The sequence below is a fragment of the Chamaea fasciata genome, unplaced genomic scaffold (genome assembly GCF_029207755.1).
Source record: "Chamaea fasciata isolate MVZ Bird 193981 ecotype frontalis unplaced genomic scaffold, bChaFas1.0.hap1 SCAF_3, whole genome shotgun sequence".
In the NCBI taxonomy this organism is placed as follows: domain Eukaryota; kingdom Metazoa; phylum Chordata; class Aves; order Passeriformes; family Sylviidae; genus Chamaea; species Chamaea fasciata.
This window is the reverse complement of record NW_027094088.1, coordinates 14,415,111-14,437,060: the sequence shown is the minus strand read 5'-3', so window position 1 is coordinate 14,437,060 and position 21,950 is coordinate 14,415,111. Positions and strand designations below refer to the sequence as shown.

Here is a 21,950-nt window from a genome sequence, read left to right as displayed (position 1 = left end):
CTCCTCTGAGTTTAAACATAAAAGGTAAGTCAGTGTGACCTAATCGAGTCAAAGGAAAGTGTGACTTGCCTTTTAGCCTACAGGGGAAAACAGGAGAGATTTTAGCAACAGGTTGGTTGTTTATGAAATAAGCTGGTGATTGTGTATCTAGGTTACAGAGCAGCAGCATTTGTCCTTAGGAACTATCACTGGATCCACAGTCTCAACAAAGGGAAAACCCAAAAATCTTAAATGCACTAAGTAATTGAGTAAATACATGATTCAGGGCTATTTTTCTCTACAAATTCACGAGGAAGCAGTAGCTAGCCGCTGTCTCCCATGGACAGAAAACTTTTGTTTCCAGGAGTGTCAGCTCTGGTGGATTCCCTCAACCCAAAAAATATAGCTTTCCATGATCCCCAGAGCTCATTAAGCGTTTAACTCATCAAACTCTGTTATGCATACCATGGTTCATGCTCCTAAAATGTGTATTTGCCAGCATCTGTTAAAGTAATGCCTTCTTCCAAAATAAAAACAGGGCCAGTAATGGTGATTTTTTTCATCTGTGACATCTTCTAGTTCAAGATGTATTTCATCCTCTCAGCTGAATTTCCTTGGGCTGGGCACAGGTTGAATTTGAGAGCAAATGATGAACCAAAGCATTATGTTTTAGCTTAAACCCTTCAAAAAGAACAAATAACTGATAATGAATTTTCAAGGGGATTGTGCCTCAGGGTACAGGCTTGAAGCCTCTTTTGCTTGCACAGGGTAACACAATCAGACCAAACTTCCTATAAATATCATGGCCAAATCTGGCCTTGTTAGATCAAGATTCACAAATCTACTTTACCACCTTGTAGTAACAGCAGAAAACTCAGCAACAGAAGAAAAGAGACTGACTGTTGTTTCTGACTGTCTCTACTCCAAATTAAGCTCTTTTTGTGCAGGTTGAGGATGACATAGCTGCTGCAGAGTATGTCAGATTGATTTTTGCCAGCTATGTGCCTGCATGGGACTGCTTTTTAATTTAGTGACTGGAGGGTTAATTAGTTCTGGGAGTGTAAACAAGCTGGTTAAGCAGAAGTCCAGAAGAACTGCCACGTTCCAGTTGACTAAGACCTAGGAGTAGGCTGAACATGTAGCAAAAATAACCAATCTGCTTTCCTGAACACCTATTTGCTAAATTATCATGAAGCCAGAGCTGTGCAGAAGTCGGAAAGCTGCTGGCAACAAGATGGCAAGGCTGTTTCTCAGACCTGTGGGATTCTGGAAGAGTTTTCTGTATGAAAATTCAAGTTGCATGTTTAGTAAGAGAAGTTTATGATAATTAGAGCCTGTAAGTTTTTTTCATAACTTTAAACATTTCATTTAAGAAGAAAAGATGCTTCTCCCAGAACATTAAGGAAAATTGTTGCACCATAGGATAGTCTGCGAAATGGTAATTTAGTGTTTTGTCAGCAACTGAAGGAATTTAGATGGTTGAGAAGATAATGACAAACTAGAAAATGGTTCAAATGGGCTCTCACTCTTTCAAAAAAAAAAATCCAATGAAAATATTGCCAAATAAAAAAAAAACAAAAATCAGATGAAACCCAAAAGATTTTGTCATGGTGACTAAAACTGGAGCTTCACCAGGGAGGTCAGATCAACACCTCCATGCCAACCTTTCCAGGTCACACTAGTTTTTCCATTATGAATCATGGTCATTAGTGTTCACTCTGGAAAGTCCTTGGACAGTCCAAATAGAAAACAAATGAGATCGTCCCTAGATACTCTGACTGAAAAGTATTTGACATTTTCTGTTTGAATGTTTGGGAAGATACTAAAATGCATAGCGAAAGTAGGAAAATATCAAGGAATTAATTTTTCTTTGAAAACCAGAAAATTCAAAAGCCTTCATTCACTTTGAAGGGAAATATAATGGTTAGGATTCTCTAGGGAGGACTCATCTCTGATTTAACCTAGAATCATAGAATCATTAAGGTTGGAAAGGAGAGAGATTTTACAGGCTATTCTAAGTTGAAAGGGTCCCTCAAGGATCCTTGAGACCTCCAAAATCATCAAGTCCAACCTTTGACCAAACACCACCACCACGTCAAGTAAACCTGTGATGACCAGTTGTTTCTTGAACACCTTCAGGGGTGATGACTCCACCATTTTCATGGACAGCCTGTTCCAATGCCTTAAAACCCTTTCTGGAAATTCTGAAATTCTCCCTGGTCCAGCCTTGACCTCCCCTGGCACAGCTTGAAGACATTTCCTCTTGTCCTATTTGCCTGGGAGAAGAGGCTGAGCCTTACCCAGCTACAATCTCCTTTCAGGAGGTGTTCTGAGGACAACAGAAGACTGGTTGTCCTCAGTCTTCTGTTAAAGACTGAGGAAAAGACAGCATTAAATATCTCAGTGTTTGCCTCAGCCCTGGTGCCAATGATTCCTCCTGGGTCCGCTAAAGGAATGAGATTTTCCCTGGGTCTTCTTTTGTCATTAATATATTTATAAAACCCCTTTTATTACCTTTCACAGCAGTGGCCAGATTGAATTCTAACTGAGCTTTTGCCTTTCTAATTTTTTCTCTACATGACCTAACATCATCCTTGTATTCTTCCTGAGTTCCTGACCTTTCCAAAGGTCATAAACTCTATTTTTTCCCTGGATTCCTGCAAAAGCTCCATGTTAGCCAGATTGGTCTTCCCTGACAGTTCTTTCAAGCACATAGGGACACTACTTCTGTGCCTTTAAGATATCCTTCTTGAAGTATGTCCAGCCTTCCTGAACTTCTTTGTTATTAAGGACTCTTTCCCAAAGGACTCTCTGAACCAGTGTCTTAAATAGGCCAAAATCTGCTATGCCCAAGACAGCCTCTGACCATCACATTTCCAACTTGTAATCAACTGCTTCATCCCCTGTGGATGATTCCAGAGACCACCATTTCCCTCCAAATTCTGGGCTTTAACACCTACCCTGTTCTCAGAAACACACTTAGGAATGATGTATTAGTGATGAAAATCACGAGTACAGCTATGTTGGACTGCAGAAGATACTGTTCTTCTTCAGTAACACATGCAGAAAATATTGTCACTCTTCATTTTTAGCCTACTCAGTTCTAGGGGAGCACACACATACACTACATTTAAGTGTCTCATTTGTATACATCAGGCCATCCACATTTTACCATATGGAGGTATCACATTATTAATAACTGTTTTCCTTAAATAGGCTACAGTTTGCTTAATCTTTCTTTCTGTTCATGATCTTGCAAGAATAAAAAGGCTTTCATGCAAAGGCTGTGTTTTTATATGCAAATCTATTATTTGATTACCCACTTTTTTTGTCCCTGCATTATCATGAATATTTCTGATGAATGTTTTATGGGTTAGGTTTAGGATTTGTTAGCTATTTCAAATTTTATCTGTTTGCTATATCATCTGCAAATACCCCAGTTTTGTTGATGTTGATTAGTCTCATTTACATATTCATCACACCTCTACTTTCAAGGATGTTTTGCTCTAAACTGACTGTCCCCATTTCTCCTCCATGTACTACTAGTAGCTAGATGTATTTTCAAATTGAGCCCATTTCCATACATAATTTTTGGTTAACAATAAATCACCACTTAGAAACATTCCATTCAATGCCTTGATGTACATCTGACATATGGTTTCTGAGTAATTAAAGATAACAAAAGCAGTTCACAATGCACTCTGCAACCCACTTCACAGTACAAAGTGCTCGATGATTTTCCACAAGGACTAGGCTAAAGCCAACCCTCACTACCTTCTTGCTAAATCCCTTATTCATGCAAGAGTACGAGGGAGAAGGGTAGAAATGATGCAGAGAAATGTCCTTCGGAGTTTTGCCATTACACACACAGCACTGAAAAAGGTGCTGCATTTTAAGTACATTTCCCCACTCCCACTCAGACTGCTCTTGGGTGAACAGCCTGTTCGTGATCCTCTCCTGTCAGGGCGCAAGTGCTGTTCTGTTTCTAAGCAAAATGTAATCTGCCCGTATATGAAATATTTCAGAAAAAACATACACGAGGCAGAATAGCTCAGGTTGGACAGTCAGGGTTATAATTTCTGGTGCTAGCACCATCTAAGCCATAGACTTTCTGTTGTTGAAGAGAAGTAGGAAACATGTTACCAAGGGTTTTCCCTTCTAGTGGTGGAGATGCAATACCTCCAAAATAGCATACTAAGGAATGTAAGATACATCTGTTCATCAAAGGCGCTCATAATTGCATCTCCAGGCTGATCACTAAAATTCACAGAAATGATCTGCTTACACTCTTCGTGTACTAAGATTTTTGGATCTATCACCCATAAGAAACTTCTCTCACACATCCTGCCAGCTGCCTCAGAACATGCACAAAACAATCCTATTTATTCATTAGTGAAAAGAGGATTAGCTGACCTATTATTCACAGGAGCTCTTTCCTCCCTAATCTTTCCCCTTTTTGTGAGTTTCATTCCGAAACTCACAAAATAATCAGTTTCCTATGATCTTCTGCTATGGCACTGTATTTATTAACTGCACCGACACTCCATGCTCAACCAGCCCTTTTTGACTGAACACTGCCCGGTTGCTGATATGAAAATGTATTTATGACAACATTGCTCTGGAAGGTGCCAGTAAAAATGCATTCCATTTTTTCTTTAAACAGATAGATAAAACTATATGAAGCTCAGTGACAGGGACTTGCTCACAGGCTGTAAAAGGAACTGCAATCAGAAAGTGTTGCTTGGAGTAAAATAGTTGTTTCCCAGTAAATATTGACACAATACATACATTTTCTCTAGGTCAACAAGTCCCACGAAAGCTCCTTTGGGAATGATTCTCATCTTGGTGAGGACAAATCTCCTGAAAATAGAGAAAATGAGGTGATTATTTACTATTCACAACACAGGACTGTGCAGTAGCCTTGCCAGCACAGGAGAGGCCTTTCTCATAGGCACAAGGATGGTCTGTGTGCTGAAGGCTTTGGCATCTAAATACAGCTTTAGCATCGAAAATTACAGCACAGCGCTGGGGCTGCTTAGGGGGAAAAGCGCCCATTAGTAGGTGCCATTTCCTTATTTGCTTCGGGAAGAAATCAAGACTTGCAGCTTTTCTGTTTGCTGAGAAGGGGAAGAGCATCTTTCTCATCTCAACTGCTCAAGCACAGAATGAAGCACCCCTGTGTAGCCAGACTGGGATGAGGTGCTTACTCAAGGCCATAAAGTGGTTAATCCATGCTCATTCAGGAAAATTCCTTAACCTACTGCACAGACAATGTAGGGACTCAGCTATTGTCTCCCATCATTGCAACTTTAATGATTTCATGGCTTCTCACAGTCTCTCTTCTAATTAGCTCATAATGTGCCACAAAATTGGGACTTTCGAATACCAGGTCACATGCACCAGGACAACATTTTTATCATTTTTAAAGGTCACAGAATAGGCTTTATGAAGAAAACTCATTTGAAATACCATGTAGGCCTTTTTGCTAACCTGGAGTCATCTCCTTTAATTGCAATAAACAAAAAAGAACTAGAAAACTTCTGATGGAACTCAGCAAATGCCAGGGTTTCTACTACTCCTCAGAGAAATGTAAGTTGTCATCTGCATGATTGTTTTCTTTCACACATTTAATCAATGATAAGAAGCGAGCATGAACAAAGGCATAAACTAACATGACCTGCCCATCACAAGACATCAGATAATATTGGTTGCATTGACAGATAGTTGTTAAAAAATGTTTTGTTCTTTAAAAAAAAAAAGTCACCCATGTTACATGAACCCATTACATACATACATCATACCCTGTGATTCACTTTCTTAGCCTATTTTTCCATGGAAATGAATATTTTCTACATTACCATGGAAGTCTCTTTTTCAGTGAATATATCTGCCAGACCACCCCTAATTTTCATCATCGCAGAACTGGTTTTGCATGAATATTTGGGAACACCTTTCAGCTCATGTGCTCATTGTAAGGTCTGCAGGAGGACAGAAATGGGAACTCAGCCCGCAATTACCTGCTGTGCAGTCCTGCAGATTTTAACATAATGCCTCAAAACTAAAGACTTACTTCCTTGCCATTTACATGAAGTATTCATGCAATCCTCATCTATGTTTTATTTCAGATGATTAGCTGAGACTTTTCATGGGAGATCATCATATTTAAATAAAAATTTTAGAGGAAAATCTATTATTCTGTCAGAGTACCAATGTGACAAGTTCACATTTTTTAATTGTAGGTCTTTAATAGAATCTACCCCCTCATGAGTTAATATTTGCTTAAGCAGGAAAAAGTCAATGCACAACTCACCTAGTTCTAGAGATGTCATAGTGATTGTACCAGGAGTGAACTTCGTCCCACACTTTTTTTAAACATTGAAATTTATAGTATTCTCAGCTGTGAAAGATGATGAAGTCAATTTGGTATTTCATTATTCTTGTACTATCATTAATGTAAATCAGAAAGAGCTTCAACACACTGTCACACAAGAATTACAGTATTGAGATGATTATGCAAATGTTAGAAGGATAAAAGAGCTTCCAGAAAAGGCCTAACCTGGATTAGGCAATTTGTAAAACCTGACTGAAAACAGGGCTGCTGTAATGCATGCAAAGCTGTGGCTGTGCTTTCAGAGTGGATGGGTACAATGGATCCTTGCAGAACACCCAGCAGGCTTAGTGCTACAAAGCTGAACCATCAGGAAACCCTTTAACTTTGATCTGCTTTGAAATCTCTCTCAAACTCTGCTTTGTAGAAATGCACGCCTAATTTCTGAGCCCTAGTAAAAGGGCTCTGTCTGAAAAGCCACCGATCCCTTTTTTATGGAAATGTCCTAAAATGAATCCTCTCTCTGCAGGCGCAGGTCATCGGGGCATTTGCAATTTTTAATTAAACACTGGCCTACAGTGTGCTTCACCACAACAAGAAATTACAGTCTGATACAGAAAATAATGAAAAGAAGGGAACCTCATTCATAGATGGGGTTGCCAATATGAGAAAAGCCACTTCTGCATAGAAATAAAAATCAGACCTTGAGTTTCTTGGCAGAAGACCCTGATATCCTGTGTTAATAAGGTGCCAGAATTCAGGAACCACATGTCTAGTGTCCTGAAGCAGTTAAAACAGAATTGAAGTTTAATAGCTGAAATCTCATATTCCACTTAGAAAAAATTGAGGTAAATTGTTTTTAAATATCTTTGAGTGAGCTACAGAAAGTCAGACTTAAAGGCATAACTAACAGTGAAAATTAGAATCAGCTACTCATTGAATTATCCACTGCATAATGAATAGAATCTATTATAACCAGTCAAATTCTCTACTGTCAATAAATCTCACCAAATAGTCTCCAAGAATCAATCTGTACTTAACATGAGATACGGGCTGTTCAGTACCAATTCTTTCTGAGGTACATGGAGAAAATAAATGGAAAGCATTTCCTAGGTTTTGTTTCTGGTGCTATTTTAGGGTCAAATAAATGAATACAGCCCACCTTTGCTCAAGCATGTTTCAGGTCATGAGAAGCAAGTAAAGAAAAACTTCCTTTAAAATAAGTGTACTTAGAGAGAGATGCAGTATTTGGTCCCAAAAATTTATGTTGGCACTTAGGTACCAGCAAGGAAAGCTCTGAAAGGCCTAAAAATTCAATGAATGGTGTGGAATTGAAAACTCAGAGCCAGGTACCAACACAAGACATGAGAAAGTCCTAGAAAGGACTCCAGTGTCGGAGCCACCAAAAACTGAAGAAATGACACAGCAGGAAATGTGGAAAGCCCCAGATGGTCACATGCTTATCCTGCATTGTGTGAAGGCAATACACGTAGCTGGGAATAGAAAAATGACAATATTAACTGTTGTTATTCACTATGTAAAAGGACAGATTCAAGTCTGGCCCATTGCTTCAATACATGCTGTGATATCCAGGAGAGGTTTCTAAAGCCTGACTTAAATATCTATTAAAAGTGATTATTGAGGAATTTATTGGTAGGAACTGAAGATATCTGCTTCAGTTTTACTATCACACTCATACTTTCTATATTTCTCTGGACTCAACATGTAAAATTCCCCCAGATATTTTGCATTTTTAATTGTTTTATATATCTCTCCATTATATAATTTGCATTTGTCTTATAAATGGGTGTGAGTAAAATCCTCTATTATGAAGCTACTAAAAATGTTGTTACTTAAAGCCAAACCTGTCAGGACAAGGACAGAACCACCTCCTACAGATTTGCTTATTTGTATAGGGACATCTAAACCTGATTGTTTAAAACAGTGGTGTCTTGGTTATTATGAAGCCACTGACGCAGATGACTTGCACTTTATACCAGTATGAAGAACAAACAATACAAATGCATCTTGTTTCTGTATGGCTGTGTCCAGTATCACAGAAATATCATAGTGGCAAATTAATCTCAAAGCCTATAGAGGACATGATGCAAAGAACAGAAATTAGCAGGCACTGCTAAAATGTTCCTGAATAACCCTCTAACATTTCCAGTTATGAAGAGATTTATCGATCTTTTTTAAAAATAGTGTCTTCTTTGGCTGAAGTAGTTCAGACAGGCAGAGCATAAGACATGAAGGAAAAAATATCTTCAGAAAAATTAATGCTCTCTCATCCAGCCCCACATGATTCCAGTGACAGAAAAGAGACTGATCTCATCACGAAAGGAATGGAGGACTGGATGTCATTATTTAAATATCTGATGCTCAAGGTATGGGTGATTAAAAAGACTTGTTAAATTAGAAGATAAAAAAGTGGACTTATATAGGTAATTTCTGATAATTGTCTCTGAAAAAAAGTGCAAAGGAAACCCATGAAGTCAAGACAAAGTAACTACACCGTGTTTGTGAGGTTAAGCATTTGTGTTCAGAATGGTTTATTTTACACATTCATCAAATGAATTCTCAGACCCTGGTCCCACAAGTTTTTCTTGAACAATTACTAAGGTGCTCTTGGCATAAATTTTCCTCCAGAACTTGCTCCCACACTGCTTTGGTGTCCCCTCCTCCCAGCCCCCTTCCTAGGCGAAGGCCTCCCCCTGCCACTAGCAATAACCTTGCACAAGAAAGAACTACACTGTTTATCAGAAATTAGACTGTTAAAAAAAATAAAATAATTTCTGCATCATAAAGCATGGCTGAATTTAGGTCTTTCAAAACACTCTTTAAAACTCATTTCTTAGATCTACTTAAGTCACACACAGTTAATCAGAAATGTGTGTGCATTGTAGAATTATCTTCCCTGCCTCATGTAAATTGCAAATTCTTGACGTTAAAATGAACTATATCAAGCAGATACTATAAACTTTATAACTTAAAGACCAAAGGAAAATAAAATAAAAAGCCAAAAAGATTCAGTGACCATAATGCTAAATCACCAACTTTGGTTCCAAAGAAATAAACGCGATAGGATTTTGAAGAACATTTTTACTTTAATCTCTGAGCTAATAGACTGATGCCATCACCTTCTAATCCTCTGCAGCAATATGCATTTTGTTAAACAAAGATTTACAGTGAAATTTGATTTACTCTCTGTAATTCTTTTTGGTTGTTTCTTTGTTGTTTCCTTGTTTTTGCTTATTGCTTTGGAGATGTGCTGGAGGTTCCAGCACAAGCAACAGATGAATTTTTGCTGTACATCAGGGGAAGACAAAATGATTCTATGTCCTATTTAATGTGCTCTTGATTAAATGCACAAATCAACAAGATCCTGCATCCTGGTGGATTTTTTTTTCTGTTTTTGCCTGATTAGTCAATACAACAGTGAAGAACCATTTCGGTTTTTGGGCTGTAAAAGGAGACAAATAGATACTGCAGACCACATCCCAGATGGTGTAAATCAATTGATCTGTGTCACTTTGGCTCTAAACTTCTGTCCTAATTCTCACTAGAATGAATCATGAGATTCCTTAGAGCTAAATGCAATTTAATTTAAATTTATGAAGAACATTTATAAGCCTCCAGCTCACTGAAATGGGTCCACACTGTCATATGACTTCACTGTGACTAGGGTCTTGTTCTAGCGAACATCTCACTGGGAAGGGGCATATGTAGATATATGTGAACATTAAAGTATTTCTCCTACTTAGTTGCCTAGGTGGAAAATCTCTGGAATCTATTAAGTAGGTTGTAGGTGCTTTCAGACAAAGCTATATTTTCCCTTTTCTAACAGCAGGCAGAGAGGAGTACAAAAGTTATAAATTGGACACTAAAACATCAGGCTTCAAAAACCATCAAGCTAAATGCAAAAAGCTTGGGTTTCTTTGCTTTTTGGTTTTAAAGTCTTTAGAGTGCATTCATATCATGCTGCTAAGCTATTTTCAACACTCATGAGGCTTTAATTCAAGAATGGCAAAAGATTTGTATTAGTCATCTCAATTCCATGGGATCCTGAAGTAGGGACTTTGTAAAGCTGAGTGAAGCAGGGCTATGAGGAATGGCACAAGCAGTGGCAAAAAACATCTCCCACCATCCTGCTGTCTCATCTTTTCAGAGAGATAAGGCATTATTTTAAGAGAAAACCAAAGCCAAGCAGAATATTTTTCTAATAACGACTCTTCATATAACTACAGATTCATTTCAAAGAGTGGACCCTGATAGCACAAGTGCACTTAAATAATGGAGGGAGAGCTTTGCAATTCATTTGTTCAACTGAAACATGATCCATGGATTTGAATGTCTGAGAGGCCCTACTTCACACACATGTAAATGGATTTATGAGAGAAAGAGCGTAATCCCTTGCTAACACGCACAATCTGGATTGAAGCATCTGATCACTGCATACACCTAATGTGCTTAAGCCAGCTGCTCATCCCTTTTAAATGCTTGAGAAAGAAGTTATCTAGACGGTGCAGCTGGTTTATTCCTCTTGTGGGATAATAAAAGCTGGTAAAGGTGAGTATTCCAAGGCAATGCATATTTCAAGGAAAAGACAGAAAACACAGGGTCAATCTAGGAGGGAATGTATCCTCATTTCAGGAAGGCTACTTGGGAATCTCTTCAGGTCTGGGAGTAATATAAAGGGCATCTGTGAGAAAGAAAATATTTTGCTTTGTGAGCTATTGTACAGACAAAGTAAATACAATTAGAACTGTGATTATAAAGTTATTAGTGATGTCTGTCTGCTTTGCAGGTCTGAATCTAAAAGGCAATAAGTGCAGCAGCTGATGAAAAATCACTCCTTAATCTTCATCAGTGGCCTCCCATAAAAATCAATTTCCTTTTCTTTTTGGAATTAGATTAAAAGGATAATTAACAGTATTGATTGCATTCCTATTCTAAATTTAGTTAACACTTACCCAGCGTAATAATGCCCCCCAGCCACAAAAAGCTGCAGGGAAGAATTTCAAGATCACACCCCCACTGTCCTGTAGGCTTTTCACTTGCCGAGCACCCACACCACCACAGCATGGATAACAACATGCCTGTTTTCCCAGCAGAGCTGTGATGCTGCTCCCACAGGCACACTGCAAATTTGCTGTGGGATTTGTTTTTCCCCGAGGACCTTGCTTAGGTTAGCTAATTAATTGCACACAGCTGCCCGTAGGCAGCTAACAGCTGATAAGGAGAGATAAGGAAACAGACAACTGTTGAGAAAAAAGGAAAACAAACAACAAAACAACCAAGCATGTAAAAGACCGTAAAAGTGGTCAAGCAATGGGCTTGTAGAGCTTACTCTCCCTCCTCCCAAAGGAGGAGTTTTAGTTTCCCAAAGCCATGGCATGTTTAGTCTCAGCACTGATAGCCTTTTCATTTCTGGACAAAGCACACACTGTCCTCAGTAGCACTGCTACATCCCCCCACGGCAGAAGATAGCTTCCTTCTGAGGTCACACGTGCACCCAGTTAAAAATAAAGCTCCAAGGTGCTTTTTAAATAGCTCTCCTCGAATAGGGTGGGAGGAACCTGGATATAGACGAGCAGGAAAAAAAAAAAAAAAAAAAAAAAAAAAAAAAAAAAAAAAAAAAAAGATAGAGGATGGCAAAATTCCCAGCAAGAAAAAGGAATGCAACGCCAAGACTTTTACTTGTTCTGAGATATTTAATGGTCTATACTTTTTGTAGTTATTTCAGTGTATTTAGGTTGGCTTGATTTACACTGAGGCAAAGCTGGAGAAGCACAAGAATTGTGATTATTCAGACCAGCTGCTTTTGTGTGTTAACTCATTTTGTAAAGTCCTGACAATGAATTTTGTTGAAGATTTAGGTAGCAGTAGTGCACAAGATATGTCACAAACACAAATGACATCAGGTAAAGCAGGCAAAGCAATTCTGTCTTGGCAGGAGGGATCTCCTTCCTGCTTTAAGCTTACCCAGATCTGTAGCAAAGCAAAGTTGGAGCTCTGGATTCCTCTACAGTATATACACACGCAGAGAAAAAGGGTGTGCTGCTGAGCACAAATTGCAACAAACAAGTCCTCTTTAGGTTTCTGAGCAGAATCACAGTTATCATGTTCGCATCTGGGACGAGTTTAACTGCTTGGAATGAGTTACCATAAAAAAGGCCAGCAGTAAGCTTGAAAGCACAGTTTAACTTGCTTCTATTAATGTCAAAGGCATGCTGTGAAAAGTGTTCTCTGCAAGATAAATAACACAAGTGAATGAAGTTATCCTGTCTTGGTTACAGAGAGCCAGGAAATAGTGATTGCTTTATTTTTACAAATAGCTATACTTTTATTTGTATTGATTATCCTGTAAGACACTATGCTACTTTTAGAAGTTGCATCCTTATTCCTCACAGCTTACTCACAGGGGCCTTTGAGAAATGTACAGCATGTGATGAATGTACAACTTCCTTAAAACTTGACCTTGATCTCGGCAACCATCTTTATGGTGAGAAGGAGCCATTAAAAATTCATTCACACTGAGCACATTCTTGGTGTTACATCTATTCATATTAATTTCTCTGGATATTTTCCTAACAAAAGGAGCATTGTACAAGTACTGGGTATTTTGTTCTTGCAAAAAGATTGTTTTACTTTGTGTTCTTTCCCATGGGCAACTTGTCAAAGCAAATATGGTTCTGGAAAATGTCCACAGTCCAATCAGATGGGAGGCCTTTTAGGTATTGTCTTCGCAACTTTCTTCCCCTCTTTTGATTCAGTGCAAGAATAGCCATCCTGTTCACACACAGCCAGTCATTTAGACTCTTCCTGTCCCAAGAATGTGTCAAAAAAGATTTTATTTCACAGCAGGGAGAGAAGAGGCGTTTGTTCATCATCTGAGGTTGTACCAGAAAGGTGACAAGTGTTCTTTGTGTGTAGTGTTTCTACCTCTAAGACTTTGGGATTTTCTATGTTAGCACCATACATGATGCTATTTTTGTGGACTGAGACAAATCCTCCAGGGACAAAATCCCTTAAGTTCTGAGTTGGGTGCCTTAGGAAAGGTAAAAGAGAAAAGGAAGTTTTTCTGCAAAACTTCTTACTGAATCATCACTGGATGGCAAAACACCAAATAACTTAACTGTATCACTTCATCTTGATAAATTCATTAGAAACAGCTAGAGTGCTTTTTATCTCCTTTCTCATCCATATCTTCATAGGCACTATACCTGTGCTGCTTAATGAGACACAGCTAAAATATCCCAGAATATTAATGAAATAAAAAGAACGACACTCACTGTTACATTCCCTATTTAGCACACAGTCTAACAAGTAACAGGGTCCCCACCAAATATTTGGATTAATTTGGATACATGCAAAGGCTTGTTTGAAGTTGTAATGAGATATCAGATACTCCCGGTGCCAGAGCAATCACAAACCATTTAAGAAACAGCACTTGGAGACTCGACTGTTCTCCTCTTTCCTATTTGAATATAAGCTTTGTAAAAGTAAATATTCTCTCTGCTATCTACTACGTGCTGTATTTTCCACAGAGCAGCATGAGTGTTAAACACAAGTAACTCAACTGGAATTCTTGGGAAAACAGCCTCTCTGGAAGGAGGGGTCCCAGAAGCAAACAGCACCTACTCTGCTCTTCCCAGGGCACCAGCCAGACTTGTGCTAACACAGCAGTTCTGAAATACAGAAATGTACTGGGCCTCTTCCACATGCTCCTGTTTCTCCCACACCATGGCAAGTGGAGAATTTACTTTTTTTAACTACTGAAGCACACATTTAAATGCTTAAGTTTTGAAATAACACTTAAAGTGACAAAGCAGAAAAAAAAAATCCCCAACTTTAGTCACTCCAGCACCATGCAAAAAACGAAATCTCCTCTGGTCATGCAGTCCTCTAATCTGAATGTCTCTGCTGACTCTTTCAGGGACACAGATGCTGGCTCCTGGAATTGCTGCTGCATGTGCAAAGGGGTGAACCACGAAGCCCACTAAGAATGGGAGTATTCATGAGATTAAAGTGAGAAACAGGTTCCTGTAATTGTAAGAAAGGTCACAGTCCTCTCACTTTAATGCACTTTCCATATTATATTCAAGTTCTGCAAACATTCCTGTTCACTGCCATTGCTCACCACACACTCCCATCTCACTGGTCCTCCTCCCAGTCACAGAGCTCCCATGTCAAGAACTTTTCTCAGCTCATCTCTTAGGGATTGCTGAGGGAAACAGTCACAGGGATATCATCTGCAGGTGCCTGGACTCTTCCAATATTGCCCTGCACTCTCCTGAGAGTATCTCTTCTCCCTCACAGTACTTCTCTGTTATTGAGGTCCTTTCCCCATAGACATCACCAATTTGATAGGGAATGAAAAAGCAAGGAATTCTCCTTATTTCTCCTTGTACAAAACCAAATAAACAATTACATCTTCCTATTGCTTTAGCAGGAATTACCTTGCCACTGCAAAAAGCTAAGTTCATCTATCTACCTTTCATTAGCCATGGATTTATTTTCACATATTAAAATGATGCTCCTGACTAAATATGGCACGGCAGCTAGTGTGCCACTATCCTTAAAAATATTAACTGTACTATTTACTTTAAGACTGACAGGTCTCTTCTCAGTAATACACAGGACAAAGCCTGCATGGTTGTCAAGCATGGATCTTTATTGCATTTGAAAGCAAGTAGTATTTTTCAGAAAGAGGCCATCTTGACCACACTGGCAATTGAAATGTTAGATTGTGTTCAGAATAAAGGTGTGCTTCATGCTTTCACCTTCAGAGTGCTTCTCAAACATGAACCCTCTTTGGAGCACTTAAAAATAATAATAATACATGGTCCTCCTAAAAAGGGTGACAGAAGAGTGAAATAGAGATGGGAGAAACTTGACCTGCTCATGGCACAGCTGCAGATATGGAAGACCTCTAGGAAAGTCTTTAGCAGTTATGCCTGGAAAAAATATATTCTTTGCAACACCCAACCTCAGTGGATGAGACTTCTGCCCCCTTCCTACACACCCTTCCATCATATTTCTTGATTTGACTGTGACATCAGCTCTCTAAATGACTGTGATAAGCATCTCCCTGCATAAAACTGGGTAAAAAAAGCCATGTGGATGTGGCACTTGCTGATACCATTTAATGCTTTCAGCACCTCATTCAGACTCCTATTTCATTGCACAGAATTGGCTCCACAAGACACTACCAAAAATAAATGTGACAAGAACACTTCAGCATTCCTTAATAATGAAAATATTAAAAGAATGTTTCAGCTCACCACAAATTCTTTTTCTAGGTAATTTTGATAATCTTTGTAAAATCAGACAAATTGAACTGCCAGTGCAAAGTCTCGAGTTGTCCCATACCCTTCTCCCAGGCCCTCTTTGGAGGTAGACTAGAAAGCAAATTGAGGCCCACAATAGTCTAAATGAGTAGGGCTTTTTTGTCACTTGTTTGCTGCACTCTTTTTCTGAAACCTTCCTCTCCCTTCTCTACTGTAAAAACAGAGGGTGCAGTCCTGATCTCTTCCATCTCAAAAAGGGTATTTGAGTATTGGGAAAGGTAAAGAGGAGGGCACTAATGCTGATCAGACACAATAGGACTTTTGTAAGAGAAATAACCAATGACTTTTTGGCATGGAAAGTTTTAGGGAAGAAACAGGTCCACAGAAGTCCTGGAGAAGGTGAACAAGGACTGATGCTTCAACACAAATTCCAGGCAACCCCCTGGACTGGAATTATTTGGATACTGGAGGAGTATTGTGTATATCTTGAATACACATACCTTGTCTGATTCTTAAGATACCCTTCACTGCTCCTAAGACTCCCCGTTATGCATAGGAGACTTGATTCACTTACAGCTGTAGCTGATATTGCAGGGAGCGACCAGGCAAAAGAGGGGGTCCCTTCCTACAGAAGGAAAAGCTTACCATGATCTGCCTTTGCTGGGCTGTAACCCTGCCTGGAGAACCAGGGGCAAGGAAGTGGAAACTGGGAATAGCATGGCCTTAGCTGGAGCTGATGGGTCGAATTTGAGTTGCTGACCCCTTGCTGAAGATGCTCTCTGGGCTATACAACATCTCTGTGAAGGTTTGGGGCAAGATCATGTTGTAAACAAGCTGTGGGAATTTCTTTCTTACTGCGTCTGAAAAACTGTGGTTTTGCTTAAATGTTGGTTGTAGCAAGTATCCCATCAATAATCTACCTGTGGCTCTCAAGTCAAAGCAAAGATATCTTCCTAATGCACAACATAAGGCATTTCTAACCTACAAAGAAATATTCAGCAAAACTGGCTCCATCTTGCTGTGCCCATATTGATTCTGAAGTAAAGCACAGTGTTTTCAAAGCCAGACCAAGGCTTCAGAGGATATTACTCTATATTACCTTGTGCCTGTTTCCTTCATGACAATATCAAGGCTTATGTTTTGCCTGATTGATTCCAGCTGATAGTTCTGACATACTGCAAGAGAAATTGCAGGCTTTAGACTGTGAGGATGACCAAGCAGACCTCAGCATAAATTAGGAACTGGCTATGAGGTTTTTTTTTCTGTGGAAAGAATACATTACAACAGCAAACACTGAAAGATGCAGTAGGCACAATATGCAGTCCCTGCACAAGCAGGACACTTAGAGAGCTTTGAACCAGCCAAATAATTTGGAGATTAAATATTTAAATTATTGTGTTAAACTGGGGGAAAGAAGGCCCAATAGTATCACTTACAAAATGCACCGACAGTAAATAAATTATCACCAAATCACTAAATGCTGATCTTTGCCCAGAAACTCAAAGCCAGCTTGGTGCTGAAAAGTGTCTATCTCCTTAAGGTTCCTCTTTTAACCTGTTTGAAATAATAAGGGCTTAATTTGATTTATCTAAGTCTGAATAAAGGTATTTATTTTTAGAGAACTATCACCCAGCCCTTAGACAAACCTGTGGTTCCCAGGATGTACAGGGAAAAGATATCCTCTGCTGGCCCTTAGTTTAGGAACATGGTGACTCCCGTGAACTCCAAGATGGGAAGACTGAGTGGATTTAAGAAAATACTTATTTTTTTTCTAGCATAAAGGCTTTGATTTAAGCCAACAGAGAACAATACACAGTGGGCCACCTTCTGAACAAAACCTGTGTGAAAAAGAGTCAAGTAAACTTTCCTTAGTTCATTTCATATATCAGAAAAAGGAATCTAAACCCCCCTGCTTGCACTGGAGGTGTGAAACAAAATGCCTTTTTTCTCAGAGAGAAACAGAGGACCAAAAAAAATGAAACACAGAACAGAACTCTGCTTGAAAACAAAGCGAAAATAAATCAGTAGTGAATGGATTAGCTTCAGATCAGGCTGCCTAGAGCAGACTGATCTGGAACAGCAGAGCACTCAGGGCTTGTGTTTTTTAAATTAGTTTTAATAAATAGAATCAATAGCTCAAATTATGAAGAAGAACAAAAGCATAGATCAAATCGATCAAGGGTGTAGCTTATCATTATAAGCCAAGGGGTGTCTTCTCTTGTCTGAATGTGATAAGATGGCAAAAGAATCCACTTGCAGCTTTTCAGTATCTCTCCCGGAACAGCTGTACACAGAGCTGGATACTGAAAATACTCCAGGTTATCCAAACATAAACACAGACTCCCTTTCCTTTTCCCCAGAAGGAAAAAAAAACCAACCCCAAAATAATAAATAAAACCCAAAAATTATATATATATATATATATATATATATATATATATATATATATATATATATATTCCCTGAAGATAAATGCAGGAATTTACAGGGAGGACAGAACTAAATAGATAAGCAAGCACCAAGTATCCTGCATTATCTATGGGATTTAATGCTCAGGTGAATAGATTCTTAGTCAGAACACTGGAAAAGTGTCTTTCCACGAGGTAAGTTCGGAAAGGGTGTTGGAGAACACTCAGAAGCTGTCTCTAACCCCAGTGCTCAGCTAAGGATCATCCACTGGAGAGGAACAAGGGAGGTGCCATTAGCACCTTGTTTTCCCCTTTAGGCTTTTTGCTTGTTTTGTTGGACTCTTTGTTCCAAAGGGACTTTGCTCCTGGGAAGCTGCAGTGTCTTACTAAAGGGAGGACCTGGTCACTGAGGAGCTCCCCATTCATCACAGGGGTTTTATCCTGAACACCCCAAGCATCAGCTCTGAAGAATAAGTGCCACACAGAAAATTAAAGCACTTAAACACTCCTCAGACCCCTTTTTTCCCCCCTCCAATAAAACTTTTTGTTAAATTTAAGCCAAGTACAAACTACCAGTCCTGAATTTATTTTATCAAATACAGTAAAACTGAAAAGGTTTTTGGCACATTATGGGACAACAGCCTAGATGTGTGAGAACAATGCAAGGTGCTAATAACCTCTGCTAACTCCTATTCATCCTCAGGTTGAAAAGCTGGCATTAGTTATGTGGCCTATGTGCTCTTGTAGAGCACATAAGAGTCTTTTTCATTGTTGTGGCTGAATTATAGATAGACAGCAGAAGAGGAATAGTAATCTTGTAATAAGAGAATATATGACAGATGTACTACTGAAAGTCATTCACATGCTCCAGTGGTGAGCATGGTTCAAAACCTATTGGGAACAGACTTCCATCTTGCTAATAAATATTCAGAGACTTTATAGTCTTCAAGGACGTAATATTGAACATCTGACAGAAAATTCAATGTAGATCCATAAGCATTTTTTATTACATTTCAATTGGAAATAGATTCCTTATTGTTTATAGCAAGCGGTGCCTTTGCCAGAAGACACAGAACTTTCCTGGGCAAAGTACGCAGCGGTTAACTTCAAGTCCAACAAAATAAACAAAATACCAATTATGATTCAAGTGTAGTGTAACTTATTTTCTATTCAGTGAGGAAGAATTGATTTTCCCAGCAGTGTCACTTACACTGTAATGATTATTGCACATAAGACAACTTGAGAAAATGATGGAAAAACGAATTAGATGGGCTGCAGATCATTGGCTTATCTTGACAGCTCACCTTGAAGAGAGAGTTAGGGAAACATAAGATACAGTACTGGATGTCAGGGTGCTTGAAACCCCTGCCCTCCTTCCACCTCCTTGATGTCTCATATTAAAATTTAAAAAAAACAAACAAACCAACATTTCCAGCAGGGATGAAACAGCACATCTTGCCAGTCTGAGGGTGTCTGCTAAATTAAAAACAATGATAACTTGCTGTGACAGAAGGTAATTAAAGGGTGTAAGTTGTATAAGAACTTGGCTATTTCTAATGTTCTCATTTTATTCTAGACATCCATTCATGAGTCACATGAGAAAAACGTTGCCATGACTCCTTGGCTTCTGTTAGCTGACACTTCAGTGCTGATGATCAAGTGCTAAAGCAATGCACTAAAAACTGGGGCCAATATTACGACACAATCTAATGGAAATCAATAGGAATTCTTCCACTGATTTTTCAATATGTATTGGACAGACAATTTATTGCATGCAGAAATCTAAATAATGGGAACAGAGGTTAACCAATCAGTGGTGCAGTGATAATCTCTTCATGCTGAGATGGAATTGTCCCAGTCAGAGTTTCTAACAAAAAAAAAATGAGTTGGCCTCACATTCTTCTCTGGTGACATCCACAATCAGCCAACATTCTGTACATTAAGTGCTGCACATCTTATCTAGCTGATAGAATTTGCTGCAAGAGGCTTGGTTAACCATGTTTGGTTTAGCTTAAGGGCAAGCAAAAATGACAGTCAGCATCAACCACTGAACCTGAAATGTCCCTGTGAAGTTTTGCACTTACCCTTCCAGAATCATTACGTGTTCCCCTCAGATTTATTTCAAAGGTCTGCATCATTACTCTACTCTAATTGCAGCTTCCTTGCAGAATCTCCTATCTTTTTCCTCTGTTTCACATGGCAAAAAGTCTTTTAAGTTTCAAAGACAAGTTTGCCTTGCAAAAAAAATTGAGAATGCATGGATTTTGTAGCTGATTACTTTGTCAAAAAAAATGTGCTGCTAATTTACACCCCTTGACCGGTTGGGTTATATTCAGTGCTTGTTATTTCAGCCCTTTTGATTATTTCACCTCTATAGCCAACCACTTTTTTTTTTTTTTTTTTTTTTTTTTTTTGCAGTCATTCTCTCTCACTTTCTCAGATTAAGGAATGCTTCTGGCAATGAGAAAATGAACATTTGCTCTGAGTTTGACAGTTGTAAAGGATGTTTATTTCCCAGGGCTTTGTTTATAAGGCTGCAGTGTTTAAAAGAATATTCTCTGCTGCTTTTGGATTCCCTTTCCAGCCCCTTCCCCAGCTCCACTGACCTTCTCTGAAGTCTCTCCACCCCCCAAATGTCTTCCTTTAGTGAGGGCTCCAGAACTAGACACAGCACTTCAGGTGTGGCCTCACCAGTACCAAGTACAGGGGGACAACACTGCCCTGTTCTTGCTGCCCACACTATTCTTGAGACAGACCAGGATGCCATTGGCTTTCTTGGCCACCTGGGCATAGCTGACTCATGCTCAGTGCTGTCAACCAGCACCCCCAGGTCCTTTCTGCTGGGCAGTTTTCCAGCCACTCCACCCCCCAGCCTGTGGTGCTGCACAGGTTGCTGTGGTCTAAGAATAGCACTTGGCCATGTTGAACCTCACACTGTTGTTCTCAGCCCATCTATCCTGCCTGTAGAGATCCCTCTGCAGAGCTTTCTGCCCTCCAGTAGATCAACACTCCCACCCAGCCTGGTGCTGTCTGTGATCAAGGGTGCCCTTGATACCCTCATCCAGATCATCAGTAAAGATATTGAACAGGACTGGCCCCAATACTGAGCCCTGGGGGGACACCACTAGGCACCTACTGGCTGTGGCACTTTTCACCACCACCCCCTGGGTCCAGCCATCCAGCCTGTTCTTAACCCAGTCAAGAGTGCACCCATCCAAGATGTGTGTTGCCAGCTTTTCCAGAAGAATGCTGTGGAAGACAGCATGAAAAACTCTACTGAAGTCCAGGCAGGCTATATGCACAGGCTTTCCCTCATCCACTATGCAGTTTATCTAGTCATAAAGGATCAGGCTGGTCAGACAGGATATGTCTCTCCTAAAGCCCTGCTGACTGGGCCTGATTCCTTAGTTATCCTGTATGTGCTCACACTGTGAGCACTTGTAATCACACTCAAGGTGATCTATTCCATAACCTTCCATAACCTTCCATAACCTTCCCTGGCACCAAGATCAGGCTGACAGGCCTCTAAGTTTCCTGGATGCTTCTTCCAGCCCTTCCTGAGGATGGATGTGACACTGTCCAACCTCCAGTTGTCTGGAACTTCCCTGGTTAAGCAGGACTGATGGCAAATGAGGGACAGTGGCTTGGTGAGCACTTCCACCAGCTCCCTTGGTTCCTTTTGGTGAATCACATCTGGTGTCAAAGACTTATGAGTTGCTAAGTGGCCCAGCATATCACTAATTACTTCCTCCTGGAATACAGGGTGGTATTTTCTCTCCACCCCTTCCTACCAGCTCAGGGGACTGGTTACCCTGAAGAAAAACAGGTCTCACTGTCCAAGAGGCAAAAAAGAAATTAAGCATCACAATCTCTTCTTCATCCTATATAGCAAGCATTGAAAATGTAGAAAGCCACAGCCAAAATATTTTCTACCTTTGTGTA

At 39.6% G+C, this 21,950-nt stretch overlaps 1 protein-coding gene across 5 annotated transcripts in view; it reads right to left on the bottom strand.

The window, feature by feature from the left end:
• The window catches only part of FSHR (follicle stimulating hormone receptor), a 104,128-nt gene that overhangs the window by 48,611 nt on the left and 33,567 nt on the right, over window positions 1-21,950 (bottom strand). For 3 of the 5 annotated variants that reach the window (XM_066178087.1, XM_066178085.1, XM_066178084.1), the window contains exon 2: window positions 4,768-4,839. In XM_066178087.1, the coding sequence (XP_066034184.1) occupies window positions 4,768-4,820 (53 nt within the window). In that variant the 5' untranslated portion in view covers window positions 4,821-4,839. Of the gene's footprint in view, window positions 1-4,767; window positions 4,840-6,289; window positions 6,377-11,280; window positions 11,457-21,950 lie in introns of those variants that run through there. The other 2 variants (XM_066178088.1, XM_066178086.1) reach the window with 2 other exon arrangements.